This window comes from Choristoneura fumiferana, chromosome 13, assembly GCF_025370935.1.
Source record: "Choristoneura fumiferana chromosome 13, NRCan_CFum_1, whole genome shotgun sequence".
Lineage (NCBI taxonomy): Eukaryota > Metazoa > Arthropoda > Insecta > Lepidoptera > Tortricidae > Choristoneura > Choristoneura fumiferana.
Window position 1 is genome coordinate 6,429,821 of NC_133484.1, and position 16,568 is coordinate 6,446,388.

The following is a 16,568-nucleotide window of genomic DNA, read 5'->3' on the forward strand; positions in this document are numbered from 1 at the left end:
CGTTGAGTAGGTACGAGTATTGCAGTATTAAAAAATGAGCAAACCACCATAATATTTCCCAGGGAAAGTCGTCATGAAGAAGATTCGCTACTAATCCTCAACTCACGAGCACTTTGTCAAAGATTGTAGCGACTAGAAGAAGATCAGAATATAAAAGTTGAAATACTCAAAATAAGTTTTTGGTATAATTTTCATTTTTAATACAAGCCTTTTTAGCTGACAGTACTTTGTGTCGACTTTATTTGCATTGTCACCTGACCCAAACTTCTTCTTCAATTGGCATACCAAATCGATACCATTAACCGTTGAAGAGTTCCGTCCTGCGGAGACGATCCTGGCTGAACTACCAGGATGTCACTAACAGATTATTGTACTGTCATATTGTACTGTCATATAAGTATGCTAAATTTCAAATCAATCCCATTGCTGGAAGTTGGTTGAATTTAACTTGCAAGATTTGACTACAGGTAGACGGTAGACAGACAGACAGACAGACAACGGGACCGGTGAAGCTAAATAAAAAGCTTATGAAATATCTAACCGCTTTAAGTTGTACCTTGTTGTAAGAGTGTAACCTGAAGGTTGAATTGGCAACTTAAGCATCTTCATGAAAGTCGATCTTCTTCTACACCAAGGAACAAAGTGTGCAAAATCACTATCTGCGTTTTTATGCGCAAAATCGTCACTTTGGCACGCACGACGCACTGAGAATCACGTATAAACTTATATGAAATAGTGTACGGACGTGAGCAGATACTTTTAAGTTTGCCGTTAATCTGCGTCACTTCCTACTTATTAGAAACACTTAGATGCATGAGGATAACTGTTTTGGTATAATAATTGACTGTAAAGATTACGTATGATTTGGTAATTATATACGTATATAGATAGGGTATATCCGAAATTCTAGGGAGTGGCAGGACTATATAAGACGTATGTACACTACACATATCTACGAGTATGTCTAATCTATCTATCTATTATATATTTTCTATTATAATATCTATTATTATATATATCTATGTATCTATACCTTTAAACGAGTAATTCTTGTTGTATAATGTAATCAGAATCTCGGAAACGGCTCCAACGATTTCGATGAAATTTGGTATGTAGGGGTTTTCGGGGATGAAAAAAACGATTTAGCTTGGTCTTATCTCTGGAAAAACGCTTAACGCTTGGCGCAAAGCTCGGTCGCCTAGATACTAATTATTAAGCTTCTAACACTTTCACTACATCATTGTCGATAGGTAAGTTAAATAGGCAATAGTAAGTAAGGTAAGGAACTATTTTATTATCTGAATATTATTAAAGCTACACATGATGATGTCATCCAATCCGATTTCTTGCTGCGCGGCTGCGTTTGCTTTACGCCCAAATTATAGAAGCTTCATTCATTATGATAGGAAAATAATTCCGTTGCGAGTAGTTGCGACACAGGGACTTGTCTTAGAAGACACAAAGACTTATGCTGGTCACATTTGTATAGATAAACCAGTGTTTGAAAATTTACAGTGACCACGGAATCAGGGAGGGGCAAATGCCAATCCCCAGCTTTAGGTATCCCCGATGGACTAAAATAAGCGCTCGTGACGAAGTAATCTGGCCAACAGTATCTGACGGAAGCCATGATCTAAGAAGTTGGCCACCATCATACTAAATAAACTTCTTGACGTTCCCAAAGAATTGTAGTAGGTATATCTTACCATTATCAACTCTACTGGACGGACCCTCATCTCTTTGGGGTGGGGGAGGTCTGGGTCCTTTCCTGGGTTAAAAGGTGTGCACTTGGATCCGAAAACCCCTGCTGCCTGCGGAACTGACCGCAGCTGCCCGGAAGCGGTAATAGCGACCTGGTTTCAACAAATTTCGCAGGGAAGCTTTAGTCCTGTGAAAGAAAAGGTTTCTTGTTGATAGGTAGTTTCGTTGTATTTATAGTAGGTAGGAAATTAAATTGTAATGGCTCGCAAATAAAGACAGTCGTTGCAGTTTAGGAAGGAAAAGCTTCCATACTACCTGTTTGCTTAGGCAATAATTGAAAGACTTCTACTAAATCCTAATAATAATAGCAAATTTATTCATCAACGTTAGGCTCTTTTTTGTGTCACTTTAATTATGAATTGGTTTTATCCTACGACTAATAATTTTTATACCCATGCCAAATTTCACGACTCTAAGCCCAGCGGTTGTTATTTCGAGATTTTATCCCTATCCCGTGGGAATATATCAGGATAAAAAGTAGCGTGAAAAGCGCGATAAAAAGTGTTATTCCAGATGTCCAGCTATCTACATACCAAATTTCAAGACTATGCCCAGCGGTTATTAGTTCGAAATTTTATTCCTATCCCGTGGGGACATCGGGATAAAAAGTAGCCTTAGTGTTATTCCAGACGTCCAGTTACCTACATACTAAATTTCATGACTATAATCCTAGCGGTTGTTATTTAGAGATCGGGAAAGAATATCGGGATAAAAAGTATACTTACGTGTACTTTATAGTAACTTTTTGCCAAATTTCATCTAAATCCGTCCAGCCGTTACAACGTAAAAAAGTAACAAACATACTCACTAACTCACAAACTTACTCACTCACTCACAAAATTTCACATTTATAATATGAGTAGGATTAATGTTACGGAGTTTAAACTTTCGTACGTAGGGTTAAAGTTACAGAAATGTGGAAACTCGGAAGTATTATCCTACTAATATTATAAATGTGAAAGTTTGTGAGTGAGTGAGTGAGTGAATGAGTGAGATTGTGAGTGAGTGAGTATGTTTGTTACTTCTTCACGCTGAAACGGCTAGACGCATTTAGATAAAATTTTTCAAAAAGTTAGTTTATAGTCTGAATTAAAACATAGAATACTTTTTATTCCGATATTCCCACGGGATAGGGATACATTCTCTAAATAACAACCGCTGGGCTTAGAGTCATGAAATTTTGTATGTAGGTAGCTGAACGTCTGGAATAACACGTAGGCTACTTTTTATCCCGATGTTCCCACGGGATAGGGATAAAATCTCGAACTTATAACCGCTGGGCTTAGAGTCATGAAATTTGGTATGTACCTAGATAGCTGGACATCTGGAATAACACATAGGCTACTTTTTATCCCGATATTCCCACGGGATAGGGATAAAATCTTGAAATAACAACCGCTGGGCTTAGAGTCATGAAATTTGGTATGTAGTTAGCTGGACGTCTGGAATAAGTCATAGACTACTTTTTATCCTGATGTGTCCACGGGATAGGGATAAAATCTCGAACTATAATAACCGCTGGGCTTAGAGTCATGAAATTTGGTATGTAGGTAGATAGCTGGACATCTGGAATAACACATAGGCTACTTTTTATCCCGATATTCCCATGGGACAGGGATAAAATCTCGAAATAACAACCGCTGGGTTTAGAGTCATGAAAGGACCCCGGACCTAAAGTATGGAAAATGTGGTTTCAATTAAATATCCTGAGATTTTGATATGTTATAGATTTCAAAGTCCTGCACAAAAGTGTCTAAAAATCTAAATAAAACTCTGAAAGGTACCCGGAAACAGAGGTAGCACCCTGAGAGACTTTTGATCAGGACTCTTAAATCTATAACATATAAAAATCTCAGGATATTTAACTCAAACCACATTTTCCATACTTTAGGTCCCGAGTCCTTTGGCATGGTGCGTCAAGGAAAACACGATGTTAATTTTAGGGAATTCCCACGAGATTTTAATAAAATCCCGGAATTTCAATTCAACTGCTGTATCTAATGATTTATGCGTGCGAAGCGCGCGGTTAAACGTTAGTTTAGTATAGATACTATCATCCACATACACAATAATGACAAAGCAAAAAAGCCGACCACTGCACAGTGGAGTATTTGGCTCTAAAATGCGCTCAAAAGTCGAATTTACGAAGTATCGAATTGCAGGTAGCGGCTGCTATCTGGCTAAAGATAAGGGTCTAAGGAACAATAGTCTGCATTTTTTCTGTTGTTACCGATAAGGTTCGCTACGCACGTCAGTAGTCTTTCAAACTCATGTCTGATCGCACGTACTAACCCGAAGTGAAATTAGAGTGAACGGTTGTGGAAACTAAGTGTTTTACAATTAAGTTACGTTAATTGTGGTAAATTGCAGTAATGGATACTGTAGAACCAGGTTTGTAGAATTGCAATTACGTTTCATTTCCAAAAAATATATAGTTTTCTATTATTTATACTGTTTTTAGTTAGATGAACTAAAGTAATCATATTTTATTTTGTGTTTTCTTAATTCAAAGACTTTTTGTTATGTTTCCGGGCCTGTCCGAAGTCTAATTTCTTTATCATCTAATGCTTTGATATGTATATCAGAAGTATATAAAATAATTAGCTGCCAGAAAGTGCCAAAAATATGAATCTCGTAACATAACTGAATTTGTGTTAAAGCAAAACAAACTTTGGTTTTTCGGTCACTTTAAATAATCTTTGTATTTCTTCGTCCTAGGTTGCTCTGGTGTGAAGATTGTGACACGACAGTATGTTTTTCAAAAGACGAAAGGTTATGAAGAGAAAGACTTTGGAAAAAAGTTGGATCTAGTGGAGCAAGAACTAATAAGCGATGCTTCTTTCCCGATCGATCAAAAAAATAAGTTTATACATACATTTTCGCATCTTAAGGCTGAAATGAAGTCAAAATGGCAGACAGCTAAACGAACAGAGACCGTGTTTTTAAAAAAATACCAAAAGTGGTTACAAGGCACGCTCGAAATACCTAAAAATGTCACGAATAAACATTTGGTTGGTCGGCCACATAAAGTTTTTGAAGATTTAGCAGAATGTAGTAAACGTCGTAAGACAACCCATCTACGCAGTGAAAATGAGGCAGAATCTTTAATTTACGCTGGCCAAATGGCCCTTCGTGAAAAAGGAAATGTCGATGCAGCACATGTGGTAAAAGATGTTATGTCATCTCCAACGCGTGGTTATAAATACCGACAGGCATTTCGGAAAAGCCACACCCCTGAAAAAAGAAATACACAATTAACGCCAACAGAAGCGTTGTCCATGTTCGTAGAAGCATCGCTGACACGTAAACAGTACGAAATAATAAGAGAAAGCTCAAAAAAACTATACCCTTGCTATTCTATACTTAAGAAAGAAAAACAAGCATGCTACCCAGACGTTGGTGCTTACCGTGTTACTGAAACCTGTGCGGAAATCACATTACAGGCTTTATTGGATCACACTGCTCAACGGTTAATTTATACCTTGAAGAAGTGTTAAAAAAACTTACTACAGAAGAAATGGCGAACCTCGAACTTACTTACAAATGGGGATGTGATGGTTCACAGCAGGCGCAATATAAACAAAAGTTTGCTAACAACACTGACTCGGATGCAAACATTTTCCAGTCTTCACTGGTACCTTTGCGGTTGATTTGTAAAAGCAATAATAAAATTATTTGGAACAATCCAACGCCCTCTTCCCCCGCTACTGCCGGCCAATGCGAATCAGGTTTATACATGAAAGTAAGGACGTAATAAATGAAGAAATCAGTTATCATAATGAGCAAATAAAACATTTGACGGCCAGCAGGATAACACTCCAGACTTGCGAGGTGAAAGTATACCATAAATTGTTGTTTACCATGGTAGACGGCAAAGTGTGCAATGCCGCAACCAATACGTTATCTCCCATGCGATGCTATATATGTAAAGCAACTTCCAAGCAATTCAACGATTTGGAAAAAATGGAGAAAACTGCAACAGATCCAGAAAATGTAAAGTTTGGATTATCAATTTTACATGCCCGAATCAGATTTTTTGAAACTTTACTACACATTTCATATAAAAATACTATAAAAAAAATGGCAAGTGAGATCTCAAGCTGAGAAAGATATTGTTAAAGAGAGAAAAGCACAAATCCAAGATGGATTCAAAACTGAGCTTGGTCTAATAGTGGACGTACCTACAGTAAATTACGGAAACAGTAATGATGGAAACACAAGTAGAAGGTTTTTTAATAATGCAGAAACATCCGCAAATATTACCGGAATAGACAAAACTTTAATTGACCGTTTTGCAACTATTTTGGAGGTAATATCAAGCGGGCACAAAATCAATGTAGATAAATTTGCTACGTATTGCCAGGAGACAGCAAAGCTCTACATTCAGCTGTATCCGTGGCACCCTATGTCACCCACAGTGCACAAAATATTAGTACACGGGCCAATCGTAATCCAACATGCAATTCTGCCTATAGGAAGCCTGTCAGAAGAAGCTGCAGAGGCAAGAAACAGACATTTTCGGCAGTTTAGAGATCAATTCTCTAGAAAATTTAGTCGAGTCGATTGCAATATGGACGTTATAAACAGATTATTATTAACATCTGACCCATTTATGAGCAGCATTAGGCCCAAAAATCCAAAAAAATCAAAACCTTTTAAACTTGAAACAAGAGATATGTTAATGCCGTATGAAGTAGATAACCAGGAGGAAGAGGACATGGTTGAGTGTGTTGAGGAGTCAGACGAAGAGCGGTGGAATTAATGTTGGTTGTTTTGTCAAACAAAACTCACTAATAACAATAAACAAGCTGATTTATAAATAATAAAGTTTTTTTTTTTTTTTTTTTCAGTTTCTCCCGCTTAAGTTTTGTAAAGTTGTCTCCAAAACAATTTTTTATCGTTGTTAGTTCTATTAAAATGAAAAGAAAACTGATTAAAGTCAAAAATAATTTTGAGCGACTTTTTTGGTCAAATACCCCACTGTGCACTGCAAGAATGCAAAGACGACAGCCGCTTCGTCATTCTAATAATACGGTCTTCTTGGAACCACTCGGCTGGTCACGGCACAGCGCACAGAATTATATTTATTAGTACTATCGACATGTTCACAATACAATAGTTTTTATTGATCGATCTCGACAGTGCTAGCGTTTTTATTCATGAACTAAATGTGAGTAATCTCGGGTCTTTAACCGACACTTTAGATGTTTACATCCTTGTGTTGCACGTGGACTTTTACACATACAGTACATACACGGTAAGTATACTTTATGAGCGTCATCAGCATGATCTATTGGCTTACTCAAGGCACGGTTTTATTTATGGCATGATGGCATCTTTTACTTAGCACTTCGTTATACGTCATTTTATTTGCCTTGATTTACTGACGTAAAAAAGATTTGACTACAGCAGGGGTTCCCAAACTGTGCGCCGCGGCGCCCTGGTGCGTTGTGTACCTACCCAAGGGCACCGCGTGGAACTATTGTTACCCGGTAAACTTAGGCAATCTGGTGAAAATCATTATTGCTTATTTCAACTAGCTATAGCCTCCCTAGATGCAAGGGCGCCGTAACGAAATACAATGCCTACCTAAAAAATTGCGCCACAAACTGAAAAAGTTTTCGAGCCCCTGGCCTACAGATTACTCGGTAACTGACGCAATGTAGGCGCAATACAACTCATAATTATTTTTATCAAAATCCACAATTATTATCGTAAGCAACAATACCGAACTTATCTAATTTTCGAAATATTTGTCACTAATATTACGGATTTAATTAAATATCGAACAGATCAACCGCGTTTTTCTCCTGTTAGCTATTCATACACCCATTCTTATTTTATCTAATGTTAATAAAGATAAGTTGTAATAATTACTTGTTGGTCCTCAACAAAAGATTCCACCCTCCAAGCCTTTCCTCTTCATACTTCGGTCCAATATGATGCTGTTCTTCGAGTAGGTAAAGAATGCGACCAGGAACAGCTCTGGCCAAATCTCCTACGCCATCAGACCATCGAATTCGAACTGATTTTTTTTTCTCTTTCACTTCTTCTATTGTTGGCAAAGCTGGAAGACCTAAGAATACGAGGTTAACTTTAGAAATTAAATACCATTTGTACAAACACTTAAATGCCTCTGAATATGTCTTTGGGGTTAGATTCGTAAAATTCTATTACCGGGCAATAGACCAACTTGTCATAAACATGAAAGAGTAAATTATCTATTGCGTTTCTTTTAAAATAGGTACTGCCTAAATGTAAGACTTCCGGGCAAGGTTTCAAGCCCAGTTTGTATCTTTATATTTTAAACCAAATCCTCAACTTCTGGCTACAAGGAAGACAACTTTTTGCTCGTTTTGTTCATTACCAGGCAATGTAAATAAGTCCACAGGTTCGCTGCAAGTGGAACCGCAGCCGTGGTGGCAACAGCGCTGGGTGCCATCGCATTGGGAGTCTAGGTTGCAGGCCTTCACACAAGCGGCAGCCCATTCTGGACTGTCACTGCTTGGACAAGTGCCAGGTCTCTGCTCTTGAAGACGGCATTGCGAGCGACACTGAAGGGCAATTACTTATGTAAATTACTAATCTTGGACATTGCATGCTAGAAAGGCCTAATTTTCTAGGGAGCTCAAGCTTTGCACTTAAAGGTAGCATTTCGATATTGGCGACCGCTACCTGCAACTGCGACGCGAACGCGACCAGGTCGCGCGACCCATTGCTTAATATAAATTAATATGGAACACTGACGGCTGCGAGCGACCGAGTCGCGTGACTGAGTTCATACTGAGTAGTGGGTCGCGTTCGCGTGTCGCGGTTGCCAACATCGGAATGATACCTTAACGGTGTGGCCAACTACGCGAGTATTTTGTTTGTTTATTGTACGGTTGAGATGTTCGCCACACAGTAGGTCGGTCATTCTCATTTTACTGTGCACACGTCTAATTACCGTTTCCCTTTTTTAGGGTTCCGTAGCCAAAATGGCAAAACCGGAATCCTTATAGTTTCGCCATGTCTGTCTGTCTGTCTGTCCGTCCGCGGCTTTGCGCAGGGACTTTCAATGCTAGCAAGGTAGCAAGCTGTAATTTTGCACGAATGTAAACTATGCCGACAAAATGGTATAATTTTTTTAATTTTTTTTGGGTTCCTTCCATAGACGTAAAGTGGGGGTGATTTTTTTTTCACCTTGTAGTGTGGGGTATCGTTGGATAGGTCTTTTAAAACCATTAGGGGGTTGCTAAATCGAATCAGTGATTTGTTTGCAAAATATTAAACTTTAAAGTGAAAATATTCATTAAAATCGAGCGTCCCCCCACCCCTCTAAAATCTAAACCGGTGGGTGGAAAAATTTTAAAAAAATCAGGATGGTAGGTAGTAATTAAGTACCTATATCAAACTTACAAGGAAAACTATAACGGTTAAGTTTTCTTGAGAATTATTAGTAGTTTAAGAGTAAATAGCAGCCTAAGGTATAAAATATACCTAAACTTGGAATATTCCGTACAAAACGGACTTGACTTAACGGACGGACTTGTATTTTGAGACTATCTGTGAGATCCTGTAATTGGCTATGTGTCACTATTTTCATAATCATACTGTTTTATAAGCTGTTGGTTCTCCTTTAAATAAATAAATAAAATACAAAATCCTTATAAAAATATTACTTAATTTTTTCGTAATGGCTACCGAACCCTATTTCGGGCGTGTCCGATACGCTCTTGGCCGTTTTATAATACAAACCGACACGGCACTGAGACTAAATGCACATCTAGAAAAGGCTGCCATTTACATATGCGGAAAAAAGCGGCACGGTAATTAGACAGACGCACAGTAAAACGGAAAAACGCTTGGGTCGCGCACAGTCGTGGTCGGGATGTTAGAATTCGATTTGCAATTGGAAAGCATAAATATTATGTTATTTAAGGTGTAAAATATGAATAAACAGAATCTTAAGTTTCTTGTGATCAGCACGAGAGCACGAGATGATTAAAAAATATTTGATTTATTTCTGCCGGGTCATCATGCAAAGCATTTTTAATACACACTTTTTTCTGACAAAGTTAGTGCAAGTTCATCAATTGAGTTCATCATCCACATGATGTGATTTCAAAAAACCGTCCCCTGCTCTGGGTCTTTATCGCAAGTGCCCTAAATGAAACTAATAATTGTACATTGCGCGTCAAAATAACATAAGGAAGTATTGTACTCCGGTAATGTAGTACTCGTATGCTGTGCCGACGTTAATTTAAGTTAATAAACGTTGTAAATCCTGACAGATAGTAGTTCATTACCTTAATAAAACTCGAAACGGAGGCTAAAATTAACAGTTTGAAAACAACGATTCCTTTGAACTTGTATGATTCATACTGTGCATGATTCATTTACGTTTGTAGTGCATATGCGGAGTAGAGTAACAGACGTCTACTGATTCTTCTAGTGTTTTTATTTATGTTACCTACCGATACAGGCGATATATAGAGCAACCCTAATAATGATTCTGAAGAGCATCTCACTTTGATTGACCCATAAACAATTAACAAAACAAAGTTAAAAACGTTCCGAATCCAAAAAAATGTAGTTATAGATAGGTATAATGCATAATGTTTCCATTGAGAAAAGTCGGATCTTGATCAGAATTCGATGGGACCCGAAATGTCAATCAATTATTCTATTAAAGAGTGACATTCAAATGTCAAAACGGCTGTACGATGAGTACTAAAGCTAATTGAGAGCACCCGATTTACGAACTTTTCCGATGAAATACGATAGAAAACCGATTGTGCACTATATACCGGGTGTGGCCTGTAATAAGAGCAAATAAATAAAACATAGATCATACTCGTCAAAATGAACAACATTAGTTGAGCGACTTTTAAAAATATAATTAGTTTTTTAATTTTTATTACACTTCAAAGTTTATTCGAAGAAGCAATGTATAGGGAAATAGTTGATGTTTGTAGCGTGACAGGCGACGTCAGTTGTGGTCTTGGATAGCGTACTTTGATTGCAGTATTTAATTTATATGGAAAAAGGAAAATCTAAAAACTCCATTATTTTTAAAAGTCGCTGAACTAATGTTGTTTCGTTTGACGAGTACGATCTATGTTTTAAGTATTTACTCGTATTACAGGCCACACCCGGTATGTAGGTCCTTTATTTAACTTACTTAGGTACTTATTTTCATGTGTTTTTCTGTAATTTTTTTATTTTTTATTTTATTTGTGTTAATTTTGCTGTATATGTGTGTCTTCTGTGTAAGTGAATAAATGTCTTCTTTCTTTCTTTCTTTCTCTCTTTCTTTCTTTCTTTTTTTCTTTCTTTCTTTCTTACGTCCTTTGTTCAACATTGGATGTCATACGTCTGATGATGACGATAAAAAAGGTATGCAACTTACTTCTGCTTTTCCTTGCTTGATAACATCGAAACACATCAGATCACATCTAGCCTTCGACAGCGGGTTTGTCTGTAGTTTTGAGAGCTTCTTTGACTTTGATAACACTAAGGGAATCAAGAACACGATAACTAATAATCCAACAATATTGTGCATTTTGAGTCCCATCTTTATTTTCATATTGAGACACCTCGTCGATTGATCATAGTAGCCCTGCAACAAATATTTTTCGATTTTATTGAATGGTAATAAAAGCTTATTGATCAATACATTTTTATGTTGTAATTACAGTTCATGGGTCTCATACTTATACAATTTCAAACGATTATACATATTAATCGATTTATTAAAACGTGGAAATCAATCTAAAAGTTCTTCATGATGTTTGAATTAAGACTGTCAGACACAGTCATAATATTATCAAAATAAGGAACACGCATCGCTCAAGTTTTATTAATTTAGTAGTAACATGATTCGATACCAATCTGTGGTTCTTTATCAAGGTCAGTAGGTTCGAAACAAGTCGACCATACCTCGACTACAGTATTATAGCGTTGAAGACTTAGTGAGACTGATTTTTAACCCCCGACGCAAAAATTTTTTTTTTTTAATCAAAAACGAATCAATTTCAATTAGTTCTTATTGATCGAGGGTCTACTGTAATACTACACACTTCAATGGGGCCAATTATCCAATAAATCAATAATATGAAGCAGATTTTGAGAATTATCTCATCTAAAGCATATACACGTCTCACCTAACTGGACACAGGCCTCTTCTCAGACTGAGAGAGCTTGGGCTGAAGTTCCCATGCGGGCCCAGAGCTTATTGAATATTTCATACACATCCTTAAGTTGCTTGTTAGTCTTCACCCTAAGTACCTGTTTAATTAATAATTAAACAGGAAGTAGTTTTCGAGACACATCTCAGACTGTTTTAATTACCTTTATAGCCGTGAGAAAGTGTAGACAAATTATTCATTTCCAATTAACCAAATGCAATTGCCATTTAATAATTAAAATACCTAGACCGCGCGACTAGTGAACTTGTTTGGTAAAGTAACTTGGCTTAGTTTGGCTGGGGAAGATTCGACGGAAATACTAAAATTAGTTTTTCAGACGTTTTTATTTGTGGTGAAGAATAAAAAGTTATTGTATTATTGTATTGAAACTTCTTTGAACTTCATTTTTACCCACTTATTAGGTACGGGATTGTCACGAATCTTGGCAATTATGTGACACTACAATAATATGGTACTGTCGAGTTGATCAGAGACACTGCTACAACAAAACTAAACAGCGTAACGTACGTAACCTAATTAGTTACTTATGGCTTGTTAGAATCGTATTTGCGTGTACTTTAGTCAGGGAAAACCAGGGTATCAGGCAGGTTTAGGTGCAAGGGGTCATCTTTAGTTACGTCACACATTTAGTTAGAGGGGGGGGGGGGTCAGGCGGTTTGTGACTCAGAATCAATAATTACAGGAATAATTGCAATTCTCATAGCAATACGTGTGATAAGGGAGCGAGAGGGGCCAACACTGATCAAAATTGGTGTGACGTACCCGTATACGGTTTAAGATTATAGTACGTATTTTTTTTAATTACCTATATGTAATTATTTGAAAGTGTGAGTTATGATTATTTATTTACCTACGTACTGTTATTTATTAGCATTGCACGGCTTATTCTTTCCGTTTTATTCATATGAGGTAGAATATACACGCAATCAAGTTTTAATAAAATTGCATTTAATGAAGACAGGTTACTATAGGGACTCGTAATACCAATTTGTTTATTGAATCGCCTCGTTATTTGTGTTTATTTCATAGCTCATTTATTATACAGGTTGGAAGCTACCTAGTTATTTATTATACTATACTACTTAATATTAAAAATGTGAAAGTTTGTGAGTGTAGTTTGTTAGTCTTTCAAGTGCAGCTAGTTTTTGGGAATCACGTTTGGGAATCCTAGCTTTTTATCCCGATATTCCCACGAGATCTTGTTTTACATGATATGTAAAATCCGAGGAACTTACACTAAAACAGACGTGAACGGGCTACGGCAACTCGAAACTCGAAAATCGAAGTTCGTATCGTACCGTCCCTCTCGCTGTTTCGAGTTTTGAGTCTGGGAGTAGCCCTGCAGGAGTTCTTCGAACAACGGCTACGATGGATGTACATAGTAAAGTTCCGGAATTTTAATTGAGCTTTCAGACTTTCAGCGCGTGCCGCGCCCGGTTTTCTAACCACCGACGCAAAAAGAGGGGGTAAGTTTGTCCGCTATGTGTGTCTGTGTATCTGTCTGTGTGTCTATTTGTGTGTCTGTCTGTGGCACCGTAGCACTTAAACGGGTGGACAGATTTGAATGCGGTTTTTTTTATTTGAAATCAGGTTTTCTAGCAATGGTTCTTAGACATATGTTTCATCAAAATCAGTTTAGCCGTTTTTAGATATTGAACTTTGAAGTGACAAAGTCGGGGGTTTTCCAACTTTTTGTTGGTTAGGTTATAGAATAATAAGCGGACCCATCTCTTATCGTGTTGGTGTCACGTCACTAGATGTGAGCGCGGGCAGCAGCACACTCTATTCACGCAGTGTTGCCAGCTCAGATATTTTTTTTTACCCTAACGCTACGCGAAATTACCCTAGAATAGGGACTTTAATTTTTTAACCCTAATTTAAAAAAAAATCTAAGCAAATAAATGCAATTTATTAATTAACTAATAGCTAAACTACTACACCGTTTCGAAACATTCTTGGAATGCACCCATAATAGTCATAATAGTCACAATAGTCATTTGCAGTATTTTTTTTCTCGAAATCGTACATTTCATTAGAAAACTTTTACCCTAGAAAATACCCTAAACTTGTAAAAATATCCTAAATTTAGGGTAAAACACTCTAAGGTGGGGACACCGTTACGACCACGAACTCCACGAGCTCCAGACTCCAGTTTTACGATGTGTACCTAAGCTAAGGGAAAACATCACACTTTTCCCAAAAAAGCCGTCACGAAGGTTTACTACTGATTCTCACCACGATGACTTTGTCAAGAGTGAATGAGTAATTTAGAAGAAGAGTTTTTGAAGAGATTTTGGTTCACAGGGGCGATGCCACGGGTAATTGTGAGTCTATAATAAATTAATTAAACAGCTGTAATAAGGACGGCAGTGTCGTGTAGATAAAAGGTTATTATTATGCGAAATTTTGTTTATTTTGTTGACGAGTTTTTTATCTTTGATGATACGTTGATGCTGTCGTTTTTAAGTTTGTATAAGTTTGCGTCACACTGCGGTAGTAATCCACTATTATAAGAGAAAATAAATAAAACAATTATTTAAATTTAAATACCCAATTGTTTTGATTGACCTAATATCATCTGTTAAACGTAATCTTGGGTTCAAGTTTACAACTCTGCTTCCGACCTCTTCAAAAATTTAAATGCGCAGCTTTTCAGTGTAAAAAAATACAATTAGGAAATCTGGACACATTCATGTAGTAAACCAATGGTATGTTAAATTAACAATCCGTACTAGCTCCGAGCGGGATACAGCTCGCGCCCTCTTATTCTTAGAGAAGGCCTGTGTGGGCACGTAGTACGTAAATAGGCTGGTTTATGATTATAATCCAATAATCTTCTAACATACAATTCATTACATCTTGAGTACCTACCTATCTAGTTACCTACATGAAATAAGTAGGTAACTATCACATAACTTCGCTTTAATTTTTTCCTTAACAGGCACTTATATAATAATCGTAATGCAATCTTAAAACACGCAAAACAACTAATATAAAAAATACCAACCCAAAAAAAAAACAATCCAAAAATCACTACGAAAACACGGACGCCAAAACCGATCGGTCAATGAACTCTTGACAGTTGTGACAGCGAGTAGCTGCAGCGCCCGCGTGGTTACGACTGAGGTGCGCGCGCGCCTAGCAGCGAGTCGGTTCGTGCATCAACTTCATTAATACACATCGATGATGCTTTCCTGCATGGCGATGACGGAAGGCTTTTACTGGGCCCGCTTCCTAATTTAAAAATGCCGGTGAAGATTGATTGCTTGATTTTACTGATGGTTCAGTACAATGTTTATTTATAACTATAGTGAGTTGAACAGTTTTGTGAGTAGAGTCAGAAAAGGGCCTTGAAGGGCCATACATGAATTAAGTACTCTTATTTCGATCATTTATAGACCTTGTCACATTAATAATTAAGTATTATTACAATCGCAATGATTTTGTTCTAGTGTCAAAAATTGCCACTTCATAAAAGTGTGATGTCTAATTTATTTATGTATGACCCCTTAGTCAAATCCCTTGCATTTCCCCCTGCATTTTGTCTTTTGGTAAACTTATTGTACTGATTCGTTATGTTAAATAGAGAATGTACCACATTACATTGTAATTATATCTTCTTTAGTCATAATTCTATCCCTATCCATTAGAAACCATTAAAAAATAACTTCGTTAAACGTCAAAGCGTTAAAATTGTGGCTATTTAACGCAGGGTAAAACTCGTTATAGAAATTGAATTTTATTGTATTGTATTTATTATTGCATACATGTAACAAAAACTCAAATTAACATGAACCCTGGTAGGATATAGCATTTCTTGTCGTTGTAGGTATTAGTAAGTATTTACTAAAATATAGGTGTGTCATATCAATTTGTAATAATAATTATTGAGAGGTTAAAATCGAATGAAAACGACCCAAACGTTCAATCGAGCAAACTAAAGCGGATTTTTTTCCAATCAATTTCACGACGACAACTTTGGCAAAAATATAATCCTTGATGCCTACGCGATTCAGTTTCTTCAACGTCATATCATAATGGAAAGAAACCCATAGCGTTATAATAACGTTATGAACTACGCGCTGTTGCCGCTCCATAGGTATTAGACTAAGAGGTGGCAGGATTTTTGAAAACGATCATGGAAACGGTTAGATTTATTTGTTATGGGTTGTAGAGTGGTCTGCTGATGTGAAGAATTTTGGTCTGCCTGCTCTCAGTGGTTGCAACTTTGAGATATAGCGCATAAAAGAGGCTTCATTTTTGTGAAAAAAAAAACGATAACAGAGAAATTATCAGTTTTAGTACATATTCGAAGTATGGCGTCTCCGCAGGTGAAACGAATCGGTTTGCCTGCTCTCAGTGGTTGTATTTCGGAGCTATGACGCGCGCAAGTCGCTTTATTGTTATGGAAAAAAAACGATATGAGAAATGGTCAGTTTTGGAACAAATTCCAAGTATGACATCTCCGCCGCTGAACCGAGTTGGTCTGCCGACTAAGTGTTTGTACTTCTGAGCTATGATGCTCGCAAGATGCTTAATTGTAAAGAAAATTCATGATAATGGTAATCAATAAAATAAATCTCAGAGACCGTTAGTACAGAAAGCTGTAATTTGGCA

General features: G+C 37.0%; 1 protein-coding gene across 1 annotated transcript in view; it reads right to left on the reverse strand.

The window, feature by feature from the left end:
- The window catches only part of Kal1 (anosmin-1 Kallmann syndrome 1), a 25,466-nt gene extending 10,364 nt beyond the window's left edge, over window positions 1-15,102 (reverse strand). Inside the window, exons 1-3 of the mRNA XM_074096755.1 lie at window positions 14,959-15,102; window positions 11,153-11,362; window positions 8,129-8,315 (exon numbers count right to left, since the gene is read on the reverse strand). Coding sequence (XP_073952856.1) covers window positions 8,129-8,315; window positions 11,153-11,329 — 364 coding nt within the window. The 5' untranslated portion in view covers window positions 11,330-11,362; window positions 14,959-15,102. The remainder of the gene's footprint in view (window positions 1-8,128; window positions 8,316-11,152; window positions 11,363-14,958) is intronic.
- Between the last annotated feature and the right edge of the window lie 1,466 nt (window positions 15,103-16,568).